This window comes from Calliphora vicina, chromosome 1 (genome assembly GCF_958450345.1).
Source record: "Calliphora vicina chromosome 1, idCalVici1.1, whole genome shotgun sequence".
NCBI lineage: Eukaryota > Metazoa > Arthropoda > Insecta > Diptera > Calliphoridae > Calliphora > Calliphora vicina.
This window is the reverse complement of record NC_088780.1, coordinates 110,534,438-110,556,511: the sequence shown is the minus strand read 5'-3', so window position 1 is coordinate 110,556,511 and position 22,074 is coordinate 110,534,438. Positions and strand designations below refer to the sequence as shown.

At 29.7% G+C, this 22,074-nt stretch overlaps 3 protein-coding genes across 3 annotated transcripts in view; 2 read left to right on the top strand and 1 right to left on the bottom strand.

Annotated features, from left to right (window-relative positions):
* Ctr1B (Copper transporter 1B) lies at positions 1 to 2,715 on the top strand. Its single transcript, XM_065515507.1, has 2 exons — positions 1 to 378; positions 1,976 to 2,715. The coding sequence occupies exons 1-2, from the start codon at positions 304 to 306 to the stop codon at positions 2,450 to 2,452; spliced, it is 552 nt and encodes a 183-aa protein (XP_065371579.1). The 5' UTR covers positions 1 to 303; the 3' UTR covers positions 2,453 to 2,715.
* Positions 2,716 to 6,660: 3,945 nt separating this feature from the next.
* Poxm (Pox meso) overlaps positions 6,661 to 22,074 on the bottom strand; it is a 46,141-nt gene continuing 30,727 nt past the window's right edge. Inside the window, exon 2 of the mRNA XM_065515506.1 lies at positions 6,661 to 7,961. Within this exon, the coding sequence (XP_065371578.1) occupies positions 6,844 to 7,961 (1,118 nt within the window). The 3' untranslated portion in view covers positions 6,661 to 6,843. The remainder of the gene's footprint in view (positions 7,962 to 22,074) is intronic.
* On the top strand, positions 11,511 to 12,892 carry LOC135955394 (uncharacterized). The gene is made up of 3 exons (XM_065505748.1): positions 11,511 to 11,741; positions 11,802 to 11,931; positions 12,035 to 12,892. The coding sequence occupies exons 1-3, from the start codon at positions 11,550 to 11,552 to the stop codon at positions 12,457 to 12,459; spliced, it is 747 nt and encodes a 248-aa protein (XP_065361820.1). The 5' UTR covers positions 11,511 to 11,549; the 3' UTR covers positions 12,460 to 12,892.

Sequence of the window (22,074 nt, the reverse complement as noted above, 5' to 3'; positions counted from 1 at the left end):
TAGAGTACTCGCTCACCGATCTGCCTGTCTGTCTTGCTTCGCTCAATTTTACTGCTACAATTCTTATCTGAGTTTTATGGATTAAACAATTTGTTTTTATTTTTGTTTGATACAGTGTTGTTGCTATTTTTTCACAAGGTAGTTGTTGAAAAGACTTTAAAAAGAGCTGAACATATTGTTTGTGAGAATCAGTATTAAGTTGGCTTTCACTTGCAACAAGTGTTTGTGTTATTAAAAAACAATTATTTTGTTTAATTTTTAAATTTTTTTGCCAAACATTTTTAAAACAAAAATCAATTAAAAATGGATCATGATCACGGCGGTATGGGAGGTGGCGACGACATGGATGGCTCTAAATCTTGCCCTATGATTATGACCGTAAGTATGCACTTAATTAATTTAATAAATCTGTTTCAATCAAATTTATTTTAATTCAATTGTTGTGAGAGTGTAACATACTAGACGAGTACAGTTCAAGTGGGGTTTTTTTTATTATTTCGATCATACATAATTTACACATTATCTCTTGCTCTTAAATTTATTTTAATTGATTAAGAGAGACTGTTTGTGGATTTAGTAAAGAGTATTTTGGAAAAAGTGTTGTCAAAGTTATAAACATAATTTAAATATAAACGGTTTTGTTCAGTGGGAGTGATTTAACAAAAAGAATAAACGATATAAATACATATTTCTGCAACGAAAAAACCTAAGCATACAAAATAAAATGTGTTAAATACCAAAAACATTTAAAAAAAAATAACAGATCAAATATTTTATTTAATATATAATTTAGATATATGTTTAAGAGGAAATATCCTCAGCATACAAATTAAAATAATCAAAGTGGGTTGCATAACCGCAAACTCTTTTCATAATAAAAAATGTAGTGGCCTCAAGAGATAGAACTGTCGCTATCGGTGCTTACATTTGTATGCTGTTGTACTGAGCCAAATAATCTGAAGAGTGTTAAAGTTCGGGAAATTTTATTACTTAAGGTACTACCATGAAGATTTTCCAAGTGTCTGGATGTTTTCTGTGTCAAAATATGGAATACGTGCTATGTGAACCGTGTAAGTCTAGAAACATAGCGAGCCATTTTCTTACATGATAATAAAACAGCTTAAAGTTCTTGTCAAGCTATTACAGACAATTTTTTCAGATGTAAAATGGCATTATTTAACTGAAATATCCAGTTGTAGCTTGTTTTATTGTAACCAATTGAAACCCATAACTTTTAGGAGCCATCTACAAGATTTCAAGTGTCTGGATGTATTCTGTGTAAAAATATGGAGCACGTGCTCTGAAAAGCGCTTCAGCCCAGACTAATAGCTGGCCATGTTCTCTCAGAATAAAGGAACAGGGAGGAAATATCCATAACTCGCTCTAAAAAAGATTTTGCCTTCATTAGCATTATAGGGTCTTATTTTAAACCTTTCTAAGGTGGCCGCCTAATTATGGATATTTAACACACACTCCCGTTTTAGGCTAAGGAATTTCATTTATTTAATAGGTACGTAATACAAATCTATTCGGAAGTATTAAATACCTAAGATATACAATTTATGACAAGATACTTTTTGTATGCTTAGGTTATTTCGTTTCGGAAATACAAAAAACGCTAAAAAGATATTACTCGGTTTAATCAAGTAAAGTAAACAAAGAAATAAATAAGTATAATATTAACACAATGTCTTGCTAACTTATCGTTGAGAGAATTTTTAATAATTCATTCACCTTGTATTTATTTACCATTCCAAGCGAGCATTGGGTACTATTCGCATTATCAGAAAGAGACAGATAAATAGAGAATAAAAAAAAGAAAATACCTAAACAAATCCACAAACTACGTGTAGGTTACACTTAAAGAAATATCACACAACAATTTGTCATAACTACTTTAAAGAGATTATAGTATAAAAAGAATCTCATCAATTATAACTATGTATTTCCAATAACACTTTAACTTTTATTACAGTTTCACGCCGGTCATTGTGAACGTATTTTATGGAATGGTTGGGTTGCCAGCACTGTCACCGAATTCGTATTCTCCGCTTTGGCCCTGTTTTTGGTAGCATTCCTATACGAAGCTTTGAAATTTGTACGCGAATACTTTTTGCGTCAAACCGTCAAAAGGGAGTCAGAACGTGTGGCCGCCGAATTACAAAGTAAGAATGGTGGAGCTGCTGGTACCTCGTCGAATGGCCAATCTGCTTGCCACGGCAATATGCCCGAGATACGTCAAAAGACTTATATGGAGAAGATCTTTGCCAAACCTCATATTATACAATCACTGTTCAATTTGGTGCAAATCATTATTTCCTATCTGCTGATGTTGGTCTTCATGACATTTAACTATTGGCTGTGTTTGGCTGTTGTTTTGGGTCTGGGCGTTGGCTACTTCTTCTTTGGCTGGATTAAACAAGATGTTTACGAAAGTGAATGTTGTCACTAATTAACCAGAACATTCCAAATAAACCAGAATGTTAAAAGATTTTATTAAGAACATCTTTTTTAAATTTTCATTATTTTGCAATTCAAAAGAATATTTTAGAAAAGTTGTTTCCCATGAGATATAAGAATGTGTGATTCTGAAATAATTCTAATTTGATACTGTTCGGTTAGTAATTTTAAGATGAATTCACTTGTGCCATAAATTAGTTACTTTAAGTTTGTACTGTTATTATTAATAAATAATTTAGTTTTGTTAAAACAAAATTTATAAATATTCACAATTTATTTTATTTAAGTATGTACTCGTATTACCTTTTGTATAGTTCAAAAAAGTTCTGTCCACGTTTGTATTAATTTTTTATTTCTCTTAAATCAGTTATTATACAAACCTTTGTTATGTTTTTATTAATAATAAAAATACCATATTTTTTAGAAATTCCTTATCAATTTGATTTATTATACATTTCTCTATTATTTTCAAAACATTTGCTCAATATGTTGTAATTTATAATCTTAACGATATACTACAGTATTTATACAAAATCTATTTCAACTGCCAGTATATCGTTATGAAAAACTGTGACCAGACATTGAGAAAATATGCCTGAAATACAAAATATAAAGAAATTATGTAGCTACTACAATATATTTTAGAATCAATTCAAAAATATTTTTTATAAATATAAAATTCAGTCGAATTTGCCATACTAATTTTATGATTACCAATTTTAATATAATTATCTTTTATTGTAATTTCAATTAAAAATATACGCATTCTCTGGATTCAAGGATAGGGAATCCAGACTTATTTTGTACAGTAGTTTTGACTTACCTTGGTTTCACTTAAGAGCATTTTGGATATATAAAACTTGTATTTTGTATATTTATTTATCAAACTCCATACAAATTCGTTAATTTAAGTACATTGTTCATACCTGCACATTTAAGATAAGTGCATAATACTTTTGGAAGCTATAACTGGTTTTCATGAAAAAAATTTCATTTAGCTGCTTAATATAAAATTAAATCAAAACAAAATAAGAAAAATACGATTTTGAATAAAAAATTGTGTTGTAAACTTCTTTAAAATTTTAAAAGTAGCTAAAATACCAAATTTGTCGTTATTTTTAAAGGCAAACATCACAAAACTTCATGTAAATTATTTACCGTTAGCTGCTTTTTTGGGCAGTAAACTTAAATGCACTTACCAGCATCAATGAGCAGGTAAGTTAACTGATGTTAACTGCACTTTTAACTTACCTGCACAAAATATCGTGCAAAGTTGGTTGTGCAGGTAAGTCAAAATTACTGTAATTCGTTTTTAAAGAAAACCGTCCGGAAACTGAAAAAATTAAATTTTAAATGGTCCAGCTCACGAACGGTTATCACTAGACCTTAAATATTTTGGGAAACATTAAAAAACAAGGTTTATTTTGAGGGGGTAACAAAATCCCTCTATTCTGTGAGTCGGTCTAAGTTTCATATATTCCATAGAATATACGATATTGTCCTGGGCTATAAATATGAGAGTTGCGGTTTCGATTCCTACCAGAAACTCTGGGTGTATCTGCAGACAAGCAAACAGCTTCGCAGTTTGTGTTTATTTAATAATAATAAAAAGAGATGTCTGTAAAAATTACCATTTCCCAAAACTTTCTGCAAACTGTTTGTTATATTATATTCGATTGTTATAGTGATGGCTTGAGTTGAGATATTAGGGACATCGACTCCATGTAAGGGTGAAGTAGTAGATGGATTTAGGATGAGTCTAAATATCTACAAATGTTTGTGTAATTTTCCTTAATTTCCGGAACATTGGTTGTCAACCTTAATAGTTTTGGTTGACATTGAGGCGACACTAGCTTATTTGTGTGCCCTTCGCCTTTGGTGGTGATACATCAATATATCCGCTATATTTTCCCATATATTGCTATTTAAATTGGGGAAAATCGACCCACAAAAATGCCCAAGATATAATCAAAAAATCAAAACTACCTCAATTTTTTACCTATTTTTAATCTATATCTGGTTAACTAACTCATTAACATAGACAATATGGATATTTAATGATAGACATTTCAAAGACCTTTTCAACTACGTATATAGAAATTCGGACCGATAATGGATCAACATTCTTTTTGACCTAAATTATTTTCCAAAGCTCCAATACAACTACCTAAAATTTATTTTTCATAAATTTTTTCTTTTATTTTACCATTAATGTTTTATCGGCAATTTGTAAACCCTTACCCATAAGTGGCAAGGGTATTATAAGTTTTTCATTCCGTTTGTAATTTGAAAATTTTTCATTTGTGACCCAAAAAAGTCACGATTTAGAACGGAGTCTGGATTGAAATCAACTTTCCGTAGCCCCCAAATAACTTACATAGGGTATATAAGATTCGGCACAGCCAAATATAGTTCTACTATTGTTTTTTTTTAACAAAATGTTGTCTGTAACAAAAAAAAATAGCTTAACTAAAAATATACTTTCGCGAAGTGAATATAAAATTTGAAAAAACCGAATATAGCACTCTTACTTGTATTTCTTCCTCTTTACCTTACGATGCCAAAATATCTGTTTGTCTGTTTGTGATATTATATTAAGCAGATAAATAGGCTCTATCAATATCTCCATGATTTCGATGTCACACCAAATTTCTTGGTTTCTTGTTTTGGAAAAAACCAAATTGGTTTTTGTTTAAATTATTTTGCAGACATTTTTATTTAATGACGCATTAAGTTTAAATAATAATGCTATCAGATAGAAATTGTTAAGATATTATTTAAACAAAGTTTAATGTGATTTAAAACCCTTTACGACTAAATGAAAGAAATAAAATTTTAAAGGAAAAGAGTAACTGATTCATCATCGCACAGCCCAAACGACTAAAGCTAGAATCATGATTTTAACTGTGGATTCTTTGCTCCTCAGAACGATCCAATAAGAAGGGATTTTTGGAAATTCGAACGTTTAGGGTGTAAAAAAGGGTAAAGACGGGTAAATTCGGTAACCTTATATCTTCAAATCTAATAAAGATACAAAAAACTTGAAATTGCATGTTACTCCATTTGAAAATAAGCTGACAGGTGCCTGGTACTTTTTCGAAATTCGAAGCTTTTAGAGGAGAAAACGGGTAAAATTATACTGTATTTTGGTACTTTTTTTGGCACCCCATGTATCATTTAAATCAATAAACATAGAAACAAATTTTAAATCGTATTCTTTACTTATCAAAAATAAGAAATATGATTTCAGTACTTTTTGGAAATTCGAACCCTTAAGGGATACAAATTTTATGTTATTTTTGGAACTTTTTTCATAAAATAAGTTTTTCCGTAATTTGACAAATGAGCTCCCACCACGATACAGATATTTATTTGAATATAATTTTACCACCGCAACGGGGATAAAAAAAAGACACCAAAAAGGGGGCAAAAAGGGGAAAATACGTTTACTTTTTTCTGCTTTTATCAACTTTTTGATCCCGGGTCGGGAAGTGAAACATTTCCCGGGATAAAAACCATAGTAGAGACTCAAACCGACATTTTAATGTATTAAAATTTATTAATTACAACTGATTTCCAAAGAATCTATTTTCTGTGTGAACTAATAGAGCACAAATTTGTAATCCGCTTCAATAAGATCCGTCATTGGTCGAATCTACCCCCGAAGAATATGTCACATAACAAGCTCTGTGTAATTTTCTTCCCCTCTACTTATGCCTCTATTTGCATCCAGTAAATAAGATTAAGCGACATAGATCGAATATTTAAAAAATATGTATGTATATCTTTATTTAAAATAAAACAAAATATCTACAACCGAACAAAAATAAACTCTAAGCTAAATATTAAATACAACTTAAAATAATAAAATAAAAGAATTTATGTATATAATATAATAAAAATTAATTTACATATGTATACGTACATGTAATATTTATATAGTAATAATAATAATAAAAAAATGACTAAAATCTGAATACTTATGAGATAGATCATTTATAATTATGTATAATAATAAATATTTATGATGCATTTATTTGAAAAATTCAATATTATAAATATTTGATATCAATACGTGAAAAGAAGTCATACATTTATATGCAAAATGAGAAAACATAAAAACAGTTTTTTAAAACTATGCAAACATTTAATGATTTTGTTCAATTTTAATTAGTTATATTAAGTAGCAATAAAATAATCTCGACGGTTTTCTTTAATAATTTTATATGATGGATTTTTCGATTTTTTAAGGAGTATCTTTTTTTTAATTGCAAAATTTAATGATTTTCAAGGTTTTAAACCTTATTGTTGGTGTCAATTTAAAATAAATCATTTTGGTTTTACATGAGTGGTTATTTGAAAATTTCAGAAGCAGGGTAGTTCTCATAAGCCGGTGGCTCCTGCTGCCATCATGCCACCATGGTGATGCATGCTACCGTTTTGAAAATACATGTAGTAATTGTAGGGTTGTTGTGAGGCAGCAGCGGCTGCAACGGCCACCTGTGTGGAGGCCAATTGATGTTGAGCCAAAGCAGCCGAATTTGAGGCACTTTCACAGTCCAGCAATTGCTGTGAACCTGTGCCAGTTGCTCCGCCGACGGGAGAATGAGTCAGGGGCAGGCCCGAGGGTATTGTACCGCCAACTGGATTGCCTACTTGACAACTGGCCCTTAAAGCTACAGCCTGATGATGAGCTAGTATATCACTGACTGTGTGGGAGGAGGGCCAACCATGGGCAGCAGCTGCTGCGGCTGCAGCTGATCGCATTTGATGTGACTGTGTTGATCCCGATTGTGGCGGTGAGGGACTACCACAAGACACAGCTGATTTCATATTATACGCACTGTAGGGTTGATAATACAAGTGGGGATGATGAGCATGGGCGGCTACCGCCGCTGCGGCATGATTGTGGTGGGCCGATACTGCTGCTACTGCTGTGACTGCGGCATGTGATGACGCATGATGACCATGATGATGGGCATGATGATGTGGATGGTGGGCAGCGGCATGTGTGTGAGAGAGTTGAGGTGAGGCATTCGTTGTTGCTGAGTTACCCGTCACCACCGATCCGCCATTGTGATGATGATGATGTGTTATCGAACCCAATTTGTTACGTAATATTCTCGAGATTGAACTGACACTGGGTACATTGGTTTTATCACAGATGCCTTCACTCAACAAACGATCGCGTATTTCCCATGCGAATATACCAGGATCTCTTTGCTTCAACTCTCGTATGTAGTTCACCACCTTGGGTGTGGTAACACGAGGCTTAGAGCCCCCTATAGCACCGGGTAATATGGAGCCCGTTTCATGATATCTGGCCAGAATTTTTGAGACACAGCCATGACTCACCCTTAACTGACGACTTATATCACAGGGTCTTATGCCGAGACGGGCCAGCTCTACAATGCGCATGCGTGTCGCATTCGGCAACGGTCGACCATTGACAAACACGCCTCCCAATTGGTTGACTTCACCATATTGAGGGCACTGATTCTCTAAAATTAAAGAAACAAAAGTAAAGAACAAACGATTAGTATCTTGGAAATTTTCTTGGAAAAATGTATTTGTAATTATTTAGTTATGTATTTATGATTGTGTGTTTTTGTTATTTTCCATAAAGAGAAAATATTTGCACTCGTATTAGCACACAATTTAAATTTAATGGCAATGTTCCCAGAATGGCGGAAATTGCTTGTTTGCTTTTGTATCTAAGATGTTAAGATTCTTAATGGTAAATTCATACTTATGTTGTCAGGAATCAATGATGATGATAAAAAACCTATAATTTTCTTTCTAAATCAAAAATTTATTATGTAGTTGACAAAAATCATTCAAGTAATAAACATTAACAGTTTTTTTTTTTTTAATTTATTTGTCCCAATATTTAATATGACCATGGAAATTTCACTCCCAACAAGTGCAACTTGATACAGAAACATTAACATGTTTCTGTTCATGAAAAAAAAACTTTATTCCCTATTATCAACAAGTGTGTTCGGATTGAAAGAAAATCTGTGGTACTAAAACTTTATTAAGTACTTTATATATGTAAGGAAACCCATTTCTAATTGTTTGCTTTAAAGGAAACACACAACAATCAACTATCAAAGAATAATAGAAATTGCAGTAGCTGTTGCTGCCACTGAATTGTGGTCTTTTAGGAGTGATTATGAGGCATAATACTCGTTGCACTTACAATCTGCATGTCCATAGATTTTACTACATTTTGAAGTAATAATAAAAAGTAATGACTACAAAAAAAAAAAAACTGAAACAAATAAAGAACTATATGAACGAACGTGTTTAAAACTTTTTTCTGGAATTATGAATGAAAGTTGGAATAAGAACAAAAAAATTTGAATTTAATAAGTTCGTTAGTCTAATATGTAGAGGGCATAAGAGAGAAAAGTTTGTGATTCATATTATATATATGCAGTTTATAAAAGATGAATAATGCTTTAGGGAAGTTCACAGACTAAGGTGCAGTTAATTGCAGGTTATTTTTAATAAATAAATTTATAGATAGTTTAATCTGTAATTTAAACGATTGTCTTGTAAAACTAACACATGTTAATCAGTTTTGATTGGCCAAAAGCATAGTTTTTATTAAAATTCTCTAACATGTTTTTCTAAACGAAATAATCCCCCAAACCTAAAATTAACTAAGTCTCTAATTTGTAAATTGTTTTTCATAACTTTATTACCGCCAAAATTTAAAAAGAATTTCTTTTGGGGATATAAAATTAGCAACGGTAAGAAATAATTCCCAACAAAACTGAAATAATTCCAAATTCGGAAGAAATGCTTACAAAAACGGTAAAGGTTTTCCTCTCTGTGGGGCTTTAAAAACCTTTTGGTTTGGGGACTTGGGTCATAATTTTTACTGGGATTTTTATCCGAAGAATTTGAAAACCGATCTGATTTGATTTTGGGTTAGTTTATTAAATATTATTATATTATAGGAACAAGAAACATTTGACAATAAAATAAATTATTTGGTATATTCTTTATTTGTAGGTTTCCAAATATGAATTATTTGTCCATTCCAAAGGCAGTATGTTACGTCATCTTTAACAATTAATGTAATACATGTTTTGAAAGGTATGCATCCAATTAAATTTTGAAATCGATTTGACTTTAGAGGAACTACTTTTTTTCAAAATAGATAAATAAATCTTTAGAATCTCTATGACCAAACTATGGTATTCGTAACAAGAATTCTTCCACCATCGGTGCAAGAATTCTTCCACCTTATAACCTTTTCTTTAAAAATCTCTAGCACAAATAAGGCTAATGGGAACTCGCAACTAGACCATTTATGTCTGGATGACTTTGCCCAATGAAAGTACCAAACATTTTAAAAAATAATTAGTTTTAAGTTCAAAATGTCTTTAAAAATTAATCCATGAGTTCACCCTGTGAATAGCCCTAATATACGTCTGAAATTATATTAGGGCCCATTGAAAATTTTGATCACAAATGTGTGTGAACCATCTGATCAGCAATATCATGCCATCAAGTCTGTCAACTTGAAACTAGACCATTATAAACGAGATTATTTTATGTGTGATCCCATCAGAACGGAGCAACTTCACACATATCACAAAAAATAATGGATATTTGGTGTACAATGATCATTGGTTGGTTAATTTCTCGTTTTTTGAAAGACTGCTCGCAATTTAGAAAGTAAAAAACTAAAAAAAATTTGAAGTTCCAAAATGAATCCAACCTGTGAACACGCCTAATAATACCTCTGAAATTGTCTAAAAACAAAAAAACAAACAAAACATTTACACAAATAAAACTTTATGTAATAAGAATCAATAGACTAAACATTTGTTTGTTAAAAAACAAAACTTTGCTCCCAGATGTTCAGTTTCAATTTGCAAATTAGAAGAAGAAGAAAAAAAAAAACAAAATATAAACGATTTTCTATATTTTTCTTTCAATGGCAAAATGTAAAGAAAACTTAAAATTGGGTAAATGTGTTTTTGTTGCTGTTTTTTTTATGTATAGTTGTAAAGAAATTATAACACAATTTATTACCGGAAATCTTAACGATCACAAACAGCAGCAAATATTTATTCATAGTCATAATTCAGTAGTAATTTTCAATTTTATTTATTTAAATGAAAATTTATTTCAAATAACTTTTATGGTTTTTAAAATTGATTTACATATTTGTTATTTGGCTAAATTAGTTTACTTGAACTTAATAACTCAACTTATTAACTAGAATATTTCATATTAATTGCTAAATTTAAAGCTGTTTGAAACGTGCCGTTGCATGAATTAAATTAGGAGTAGTGAACCACGAATTTTGAATACTGTAAATTAATGATAATTCATAATAGATCATTCAAAAATTTCTAATATAATAATACTTAATCTAGAAAATATAGCTTAATTTCTAAAATACCTCTGTATACTGGTTAAATATTACTCACTCTAGGATCAAAGAATCCCGTTTACAAGCTTTCTCGTTATAAAACGAGAGCAATTTTTGAGATTTTCTTCTTGACATTGGGACAAGAATTCTTCTTCTTTACCTTTCTCTCTCGCGCTAAAGATGGCGAATTTTTTATTATAAATTAATTATATTTCATAACAGTTTCTTCAAAATCATTAAAAGAAAAGAAGATCCTTAAAACCCTAAAATAGATATTATGATCTGGCCAAGTTATAATATGCAAAAAAACAGAAAAAATATGCACACAAATATCCAGTATTCAAAATACAATTATATTTATTTTCAAGCAAAAATCTTGAAAAACTTGTCCTGTCCTGAAATATTGCCGAATTTCTATAATACCTCTAAGTAATGGTTAAATATTATACCATGAAGATTAGACAACCACTTATCTCTCTGCTGCTTTTTTGACTTTTTGTATCCATTTTAAACTTCCTCAAATATTAAATTTTTTTTTTTTTTTACAAAGTGTAGTGTACTTTATAAGTTAATAATTGTTGTAGAATTTCGTTACACGACTTCAAGTATAAAATCTTAAAATTGTGTTAAACTCATTTTCACTGTATAAGTTCAACGCTAAATTACTAAACTTGTGAATATCAGTAACAGTAAAATGTCTAACAAACTAGTGGTTGGTTTATTTCTGTGTTATATTCTCAACATAATCGAAATTTTTGCAAATCCTATTGATATACCAAATCCAAATCTATCCATTTTGCCAAATCAACTTTTTAATAACAGCTATCTACTGGCATATCAGGGTTTCGAGTTGAAGGAAAATCAAAATCCTACTGAAGCAAGAGAGGTAATAAATTAAAAAAAAATTCACAAATCCTTGTGAAATAATTAACATTTATGTTTTAAGAAACGGTTTTTGGATGACTTGTATTATATCATGTATTATTTGTACGATGATGATGATGACGACGATGAGAATGATGATTCGAGCAGTGAAGAGGATAGTAATGATGATAAAGTTGGAAAGGGGAAATATGGTAAAAATAACCGAAATCTTTTGTTAATGGTTCAAGTAGTAAAAGGAATTTATGTTTTCTATGCAATTTTCTTTTCTTTATGTGATTCCTTTGGAAATTTCAGATCTCTGTCACAATTGCACCGTTAACTATAATAAAATTAATCAAGTGCAACATATTCATCAGCATGGCGCACCGCCATCAAATTCAACTATATCAAATGCAAATAATAAAATAGAAATCAAGGAACCCTCAATACCCAGCATTACAGAACAAAATTTGCAACCACCTATCAAAAAACCAGAGGAGACTATTGAAACTACAGCAGCAGCAATTCCTGAAAATACAGCAACAAATCCTACAAATACAGCAGTTGTACCAGTAGTAACTGAAAAAACAGACGAATCTGCTGTTAAAGCTACAACTATAAAAACAGCAGTTGTACCTACAGTAACTGAAAAAACAGATGAATCTGCTGTTAAAGCGACAACTATAAAAACGGAGGCGGAGACAGTAAAAGCCGAGGCTCCGGCCACTGTTGAGGAATAATTTCTACATATTTTTTTTTACAAATTTTGTCTTTTAATTAAAACTTGCTTTTTAGAAATTTACAATAAGTACACACAGAAAACAGATTCGTGATAGCAACCGAATTTGTTTCCAATCGAATGATTCGGTTGTACACATAGAATTTTTCGGTTCTATCAACAGAAAGTCAGTTGATAAAGAAGAATTTCGGTTGAAGAAACCAATCTTTTGTTACTCCTTCTAAAATTTTGTAGCCACAACTGTAAAATTCGGTCACTAAGGCAGAATCATTCGATTGGCAACAAATTCGGTTGCTATCACGAATCTGTTTTCTATGTGTATTTACTTAAAATGAATTAATGATGTTATTCTTAAATAAGATTAAGTATCTAGTTCCAACAGTGTTGTTATGATCCCTATAAATAGTCCTAACACTTTTTATCAAAGGGTCATGTCAATTGAATATTTCGACATACTGATTCAGGTCACTGAACTAACCTAAGAGAACAGTTCTTATGTTTTGGGACTGTATAGATTAAAAAAATTCACTCTCGACAGCAAGACACTCGACATAATTTTTCAAATATTAAAGAGGCTCTGAGTATCGGAACCCAAAAGATCTATTGCGCAGACCCTTATTTGAGTTAAGTTCACAAATGTAGCTCCGAATTCTGGGTATTGTGAGATTAAAATAGCCTTTGTAGACAATGTAGGTCCTTCAGGAAACTTCGCTCAATATGACTTCAACTTCTGTCAAACTATTAAATACTAATGAATTTTGATTTTAATGTATTTTATTTTAACCTGTTGGTTTTAAAACTTATGGAAATAAACACACAACTATGTACAAATACCTGTCACAACAAATGTTAAGAAATTTCAAAAATATTTTAGTGACAGATCAACATATATGCACAACACTATCACAAATCTCTCTCATTCATTCAACACGCCCTTCTTTATGCAAAAACAGCAGCCAAACAGAATAAATGTTACAAATAAGCCAAGTTGACACTAAATTTGACATTTGTAATCTTTAGATCGTTAATTATTTGAGAATTGAGATGTTGTGGAGCAGTGGAAACGAAAAAAAAAATACTGTAAAAGAATTTGTATCTCTTTGCTGATAAAAACCACACAGAAGTGAAGAAGATGCTTGTTTGGTGGCTGCTAGAGGATCTCATTATAAAATTTTAAAATTTGTCTGTTATTTTGTTGTTTTTTTTTTTATAAAAAAAAAAGTTTTAAACATTTTTGTTTAAACTGAAAACATATTTTAGTGATAGTTCCAATTTGTTTATTGTGTTGTGAGAACAACTTCATGACAACATTGTTGTATGCATATGAAAGAGTAGAATTTATAGTAGACATTTATTTTTGTAGAAATACGAGTATGTCTACAGGGTATTGAAACAAATTTAGTTTTTTGTTAATAATTGCATAACTGAAAACTACATAACTAAAGGGTTTGAATGTGTCCATGCAAAGATATAATATAACATTAAAATAATTCCCATAGAAGCGAAAAAAAACTTAGATTTGGAAAAAGTAATTTATCACCAATGAATTTAATACGTTGATGTCTTGGTAGGATGTTTTTCTATTTTGATTTCTATCAATTGATATACATGTGATTTTGTGTGTTGTTAAAAATTCCAATTTGATACTTTTCCTGAAATTTGTATCACATTTGTTGACTAAATTTATCATGATTTATTTTTTATATTTATTTGGAAATAGATAATAAAAAAATCATATTTGATCACATATCCGATAGGAAAAAGTACTTCCTATGAAGCGATAAAGGAAGAATTTACAGTTTGAAAGTAATAAAATAGGTCATCATTGAACTTAAATCACAGCTAATGTTATTCTTTTTAATATTTTAATACACGAATCATATTGTTGATGTTCTTTTAAAGTATCGCCACAGAAATTCGTTTACTCTATTGATATTGAAAGAAGAACATCCGAAGAAGCGATAAAGGAAGAATTAATTGTAAAAATACAGCATCACGAATGACTTAAATAAAGAATTATCATATTTATAATGTTTTTCTTTTTTTAATTCATTAACGATGGAATCATATCGTTGATGTTCTTTTCAAATTCAACGGGCTCTTGGTAGGAATTCGATTTCCAGGAATTGTTCTTTTTTAAGTGATATCTCGATTTACGCTTCCTGGGGATATCAACTGTGTTAGAGTTAACTGTGTCACTGATGAATCTAGTTAGATTTGTTTAAAACAACCAGACACCAAGCAATTCTAGGCTATCCACAGTAATCGCTACTTCATGCTGACGATTTTGAGATTTTTAAGAAGCATACCGTTACCTTAATATAGAAAGGCCCTAACCCGTGTTTTTTTGTAAGTCCAGATTTTTGTTTATTTCGATAAATGGTCCCCTCATATATCATATTTAGCCAACAAATCTCGACATAAAAAAACACGAGTTAGGGCCTTTCTATATTAAGGTAACGATACAGTTCTTATACAATTCTAGTTAATAATAACACCTAGAGATCGAAAGTTACTTCGCAGTAACTTCTCTTGATCTGAACTGTCTAATAGACGTGTCAGTGAAGATCTCTTCAGATTTGTTTGAAAAAACGTTTGGTTTATAGGTGATTTACGTAATGCTCCCAATTAGGTTGTTCGATTTTTCTATTTTCAAAAGTATGACATGTTCTTAAGAACCTCCGAGAGCACTGGCATATATACTGTAGTGAAAGGAATTCGACTAAAATAACTTCTAAAGAACACCAATTGATGTTTTTTGATTTTAAGGTAATGAAAATAAGCTGGGAAACAATTCAATTTTCAATTAAAATTAAACTTTTTTATTAATAATGAATTATCTTAAGTTAAATCGAATAAGGGCATTTCTACAGATTTATCTTAATTGTATTTGATAGCTAAATTATTCCATTTTAATAAAAACACAAATTATTTAATAAATTATGTTTAAATTTTCTGATTTTTCTAGAATCATTTGAAAATTAGTTCTATTATTAAACTCATTCGGGATACCATATTTATTGAAAACAACAAATCGACAAAACCTATATTTTGCACTTAACATAGTGCTGCAATTATACTATCGAAAAATTGATTTCTTATTTTTTCAATTCAAAGACGTATGAAAGTCGCGTTCGGGACCGTGAAAATGCCAGCGTCTCATTAAGATAAAATGTAGTGGAAAGTAATACTTTTATAAAAAATATATTTCAACCTCTATATTTTTAAACTTCTCCAAATAACACTTCCTCCTAGCACACCTTTTATATGTGTGTTAAAAGAAAATCGACAAATTAATATCAACATTATCTCATGTTTTTCTTTATGTATTTGACTTTTTTGATCTAAAATGTTAATAAATTTGTCTCATTATTTGTTTAAAAATAAATATTTTAAATATTTTCTTGTTGATTTTAATGTTTTCGCTTTTAAATCGATCGTGTTTGTCATTTAATATTGATCATTATTTTAGATTAATGTGTTTTTGAAAGTTTCTCCTCTTCTATATGCATATGTCTAGTGGGGAATGACTGACAATGGGTCTAGTCTATGCTTTTTATTCATACAATTATTTTATGATGATAAGATTTGTGTATAAGAAAAAAAAAAAAAGAAATCACATAAATTACAATTATTTGTGGTTGTTATAACAATAAATAAGACAGTGTATTTTTCTATAATATCTGAGAAAAGGAAACATTTATTTTTTAAATAAAACTTTTTTGAAAAAAATTATTTTTGAGTGCATAATTTAAATAATATTGAACTTAGAACTAAAATAATCAATGTGAAAATTCTAAAGAAAAATATCAAACATTTTAACAATTTCAATAATTTATCACTCCCCTGACAAATATAAAGTTTCTAATCGTAAAATTCTTTTAAGGTCTTAAATTTGTCTGTAGTTAAACCCGAAAATATGAAACATTTTCTTTAAAGTATTTCAGTATAAGTACTATCAGTCTATGGGTTTTTATACTAGTTTTACTATCTTTCGAAAGTTTGTTCACTTTTGGTATTTACAATTTTCAAAACTAGTACCTATCACTACTCCCGTATGAATCCTTTAAGATTCTTTTAAATATTTTCTAATAAAATCTCCAATTACAAATTAAACACTTTTAAATCTCCTAATAAATCTCATTAGTTTACAAATTAGTAAAACTATTTAGCAAATAAAGGTGCATTTTTAAACAAATTGCCAGTTAGCTACCGATTTGTAATAAAAATACACACAAAGACACAAAATCCTTTTAACAAATAAGTAAATTTGTAAAAACTGTACAAATACAAGTATTTAGAAAAGGATCATATTCCTTAGAAGTTGTCACCACTCAAAAATAAACAACTTTAAAAGGAACAAAGGATTTTGAGCAAATTTCGAAAATCTGTCAACCGTAGACGTTGTTGATTTTATTTGGTGATTGAAATCATAAAGATTTAAAAGATTTTAAAATTTAAAACAAATATTTGCGCATTGTTTGACTTCTTGTAGACAACAATTTTGTAAATAAAATTGCCATAAGATGTGTTGAAGAAAAAAAAAACAAAGTAGAAAATATTATTAAATGGCTTTTAAACTGTTTACACTGCACTACTGTTTTTTTTTATTATTAATTTAAAGTAACTACAATTAAGTATGTTGAGACTGAGATTTAACTTGCGTGCTTCAGTTTTAAGCAATTTATTGATTTCTAAAGACTTTTGAAGACACCCTCTTATATAAATGCTATTAATACATTTAAAACAGAGATTCGAATTTACTGAACTTAATTCACTAAAATCTCAGTTCAATTAAAAACGTCAGCAATTCATTTCATAAAGACTTTTCACACAAAAAAAATTATTCTTTATCTCAAAGCCTTTTATTTGAATAGAATTCATACATTGTTGAATTAGTTCATAATAGAATTCATTAAATTTTTGAATGATTTTTTTATTGTTAATTCAAATCGAATGCATATTTAATTAAAATAACACCATGAGTGGTAAGGGTTTTGTAATTTCAAAATTTTTATATTCTGTATCGTTATAGATAGCGTAGTCGATATAGTCATGTCAGTCTTTCCGAAGTCCCCAAATTCGCCCAACTTACAAACAGTATGGATATAATTCCGGTTCGGTTGTTATTTAAATTTGGGAAAATCAGAAAACTATGGATTACTAAAACCTTAACATAGACAATATGGATGTCTAATGATAGATAGATGAAAATTCGGACAATGGGCTCCAACTCACATTTGCTTAAGTTATAATCTCTAAAAGTTTTTCATACTCAAAGTATTCAAGTATAATATTCAGAATGCTTCTCAATAGTTTAGGAGATACATACAAATTTTCATTTATCGGCGATTGGGTTTAGAAGGGGTTTTCATTCCAGATCTAAACATCATGTTTACAATATTTTTTTTTTTTTTTTTTTTTAACGTTTTATTGATTTATTGAATCTGTCTACTTTGACCTTACAATAAGTATTTAAATCTTATAACTAAAATTAAAACTATTTGCTCTTCAGCAAGAGAGCCATTATGGTAAACTGTCACTCATCTTAGCGGGGTGGTAGATCTGCTCTACAATATAATAATTAATTTCAAATACAGTTTTCTGTTCAACATTTCTTAAGCTTTTCGTTTTTAGTTCAAACTGTTTTGAAAACCCCCCAAATTTTAGTAGCAGTTTTTAAAGTTCTTCATCTATTTTACAACCACGTGGTTTAGGTTGAAGAACCATAAAACCAAAGTTAAATTGTAATAATGGGAAAACTAAACACAGTAGCATCATATAAAATCTTTTTTTTTGTTATCTACTTATATAGAAGGACCCTCAACGTAGTTTCTTCAGTAGCAACGTAACCCATATAAATTCTTTAGCACTTTTTGTTATTAAAAAAAGTAGTATTTTATGGATACCTGGCTATAGATCAATATATGGATGGATGGTTGGATGAATTGATGATCCATTCCATAGTTTGTTTTTGTTGTGTTTTTTTTATAGTTTTATTTGTATTGTTGTTGTAAACGTTAATGCAATAACAAATACAGTAGTAAGTATACCTCGATATAGACAGTGTAATAGCAGACAAAACAAATACACTTAAATAGTTTGTATGGATTTGCTTAATATTATTGACTTTACTGTTTCTGGCCGCCACTGTTTAACAGTTCCGCTCAACAAAACGCACTAACACTATTTCAATATCAACAACAAAAAGAAAAACGAGACGGAAAAATTTAAGTAGCTGTATTAGCCGGAGTATCGTCCGCCGTCAGTAGCAGTTTCAAAGTGGTGGAATAGTCTCAAACAGTAGCCACAGCCTCTGATTTTTTTTAATATTGATTTTAGGCTATTGTTGTTTTTGTTGGCTTGTCAAATACTGACTCGTACGTGTGTATTTTGACTGCAATCTCTGTGGGCCTGTTTATTATATTTATTTAACCAATTGTTGTTTACAAATAGAGAGACAGTCAGACAGACGTGTAAAGAGATGGTCAAAAGGTTTGAAAGACTTCAGGTATTACAACAACATCATCATCATCGAAATATGCGTGTATGTACTCGTTGAACTATGTATAAGTTAAGTAAGTAATCTTCACCACCATTAGGGCCTTAAACGTATGCATATTAGGGGATCCATTCGAATAATCGAATAATTTCTTGCAAATAATTAATCGAATAATTTAAAATTTTCCATTTTCGAGGAACGTATAATTAGAATAATTTTATATATTGTAGAATAATCGAATAAAACAAATAAAAATAATTGATTTTATTTAAATAGCAGAGGCCTAAAAATTACGTCTAGAGAAGCTAGAATATGAAATTATATTGAAAATTTTTATTTTTAACGTAAATATTATATTGTTTCTGAAATCCAATAAGTTTCTAAAGTCTCGCTTTCTTTTCTTTTACAAATTACAAACTTAACCGCAAGATATTAAAGTTATTTAGTAAAAAAGAAAACTGACTCATTTTGGAATGTATTTCAAAATTGTAGAGTCCGCATTAATCGTTGTTGATAGATAACTTTTATGTTTAAACAAATAATAATTAGCAAAATGTTAGGTCAGAAGAAAGAGTTATTGGAAGTGATAATAAATGTGATGTGATGTTACAATTTTTAGAACTGATGTTATTAATGGTGGCTTTAGGCGAAAGGCCGAAGGACGAAGGACTTTACGGATGACTTTACGAAGACAAAAACCCAATCTCTTATATTAATTAAAAATTGTCAATTATTCGAATAATTCGATCTATTCGTAATAATTTGAATACCCTAATGTATACTCAGATCATATGTAGTCGTGAAAAGACTATACCTTTTTTTATTTGTGTTGTTGTTGTTTTAGTAGCCCTCCATAAACATTTGGATCTACAGTGGTAAAATGTTTGTTTAAACGTTTTATTATTTATTTTGTTTTGATCACTTTTTAAAATTTGAATCATAAAAAACCGTCGGCATATTTTTCACACATCTGGTTTGATGATGAGTTTTGACAGATTTTTCACATTGATTGTTGAGTTGTGTTATAGTTTTTTAAAAAATATAGCACCTTTACTAAAGCAATTATCTAGCGTACCTTAAGAAATCATCGCCAAATTTACCGACGGCTTTGGCATAAACTTCTTAAATAACTTATAAGAACTAATACAAAATTATTTCAATGTTTTTAAATTATTTCTTTTAATTTCAAAATGATTTTTATCAGAAACATAAATTTATTCGTATTAATGTTTACCACTTTCTCTTGTTGATTTCTTACAATAATGCAATGTTTTAACCCCTTCATTATGAGGTCTTATATATTTGAATTTAACCATTATTTAAGGTTTTAAAAGAAAATGGATATTTGAAATTACTCTCTGTCTGGTCGAAATTTAGTAAGATACGTTTCCTTCGGTTACGAAACACTCTACACACTCCTTCGAAGTTGCCAAACGAATGAGTCTGTAACATCCATATTCCTTGAATCAGCTCTCAGAGAATGAAATCTATACATGCTGTTCATCATGTATGTATCAATGAATCATGAATCTCGTTCATCGTACTCGTACATCCGAAAAAAATGTGAGTCTTTCGAACAAGTTCTCTTATTTTACATTCCTATCAACTTCAAAATTTACTTGATAATTGTATTTCATTTTCGATCGATTAAAGATGAATTTCATTATGTCAATTTATTGCCAAGCTAATGATTGAATCTTAATGACAGAATTTTTCTGTTGTGACTGCACAATTTTAGATAGGGTAACACAAATTTGGTTATTTCGAACGTAATTTATTTTTAGCAACTGAAATTCGGTTGCTATGTAGGAAGATCAGCTGAAGTGAAATATTTAATACATCTTTTTTTAAAAAAAAAACACTAGACTGTTTCTACGACTCTTGAAAATATGATCTAGTGGACGTCACACTGAATTCTCATACCCTGAACCTCAAGATACAGATCAATCAGAATCAATATGATCAGTCGGGCATTTGCATATTAACTTGTGAGCATTGCAATCGACCATATTAAGTGATACAGCTTCATGGTCCCAATCTCTGACAGACTTTGACTATAATTGAATGATTAGGAATGACATATAATGCTATAATTTGTTTAAAAAGCTCGACATACATAGATTATTCAAAGCTCCACATAGATAATTTCAAAAAATAAGAAATAGAATAGGAGAATTTAACATGAACATGAACTTGTTTGATTTACTATAAACAGAGAGTAATTATTATCGGCACCAAAAGAATCTTACTACAATAATTGAACCCGCAACATCCACATTGATAGACTTAGATCCCATTTTTCTTAATCTCTGTTTATCATTTTTCGTAACGATATACATTAGGCTGGGTCGAATTGTAAGGACGATAAAAAAGTAAAAAATCGTATATTAGAAACGCAATCTACGGAAAATTCTAAGAAAGTTTCCTCAAGAAACCATAGGTCTAAAATCAAATCCTATCTTGCGCATTTCGTCTTTTATCCAATAAAAAACTGTTAAAAAACAAGTAAGAGAGCTATATTCGGCTGTGCCGAATCTTATATACCCTTCACCAAATTATTCTCAAAATACAAATTTTAAATATTTTTAGGTAAACAAAATTTATTTTTTTTTCCAAAGTTGTTTTATTCATTTTTTGTAAAAAAAAATTTCGAATTGTTATTTTAAATTTTTTTAAAATATTTTTTTTTTTTTATTTTAATTTTTTTTTGTTTTTAAATTTTTTTTTTTGGTAAAAAAAATTTGGGTTAAAATTTTTTTTCCCGATTTTGACCCATTGTAGGTCCAACTTACTATGGTCTTATATACGTCGTTACAAAGGTCTTTGAAATATCTATCATTAGATATCCATATTGTCTATATTAATGACTTACAGTGGTGGCCACCAATTTAAGACAAATACTTGAATTTTTTTCATCAACTGAATTTTAAGTACGATAGAGCCAAAATAAATTACCTCTAAGGGTATGGAATTTATTATTAATGTTTCTAGTTTCTTAAAAATGTTTGGAAAAATCGGTAAAACATATATGGACAAAGATATGTGGAAATACGTTGACCCACCTCAGCGAACATCCGTTGTTAATAACATGATATGACCGAAACTAATGGAACT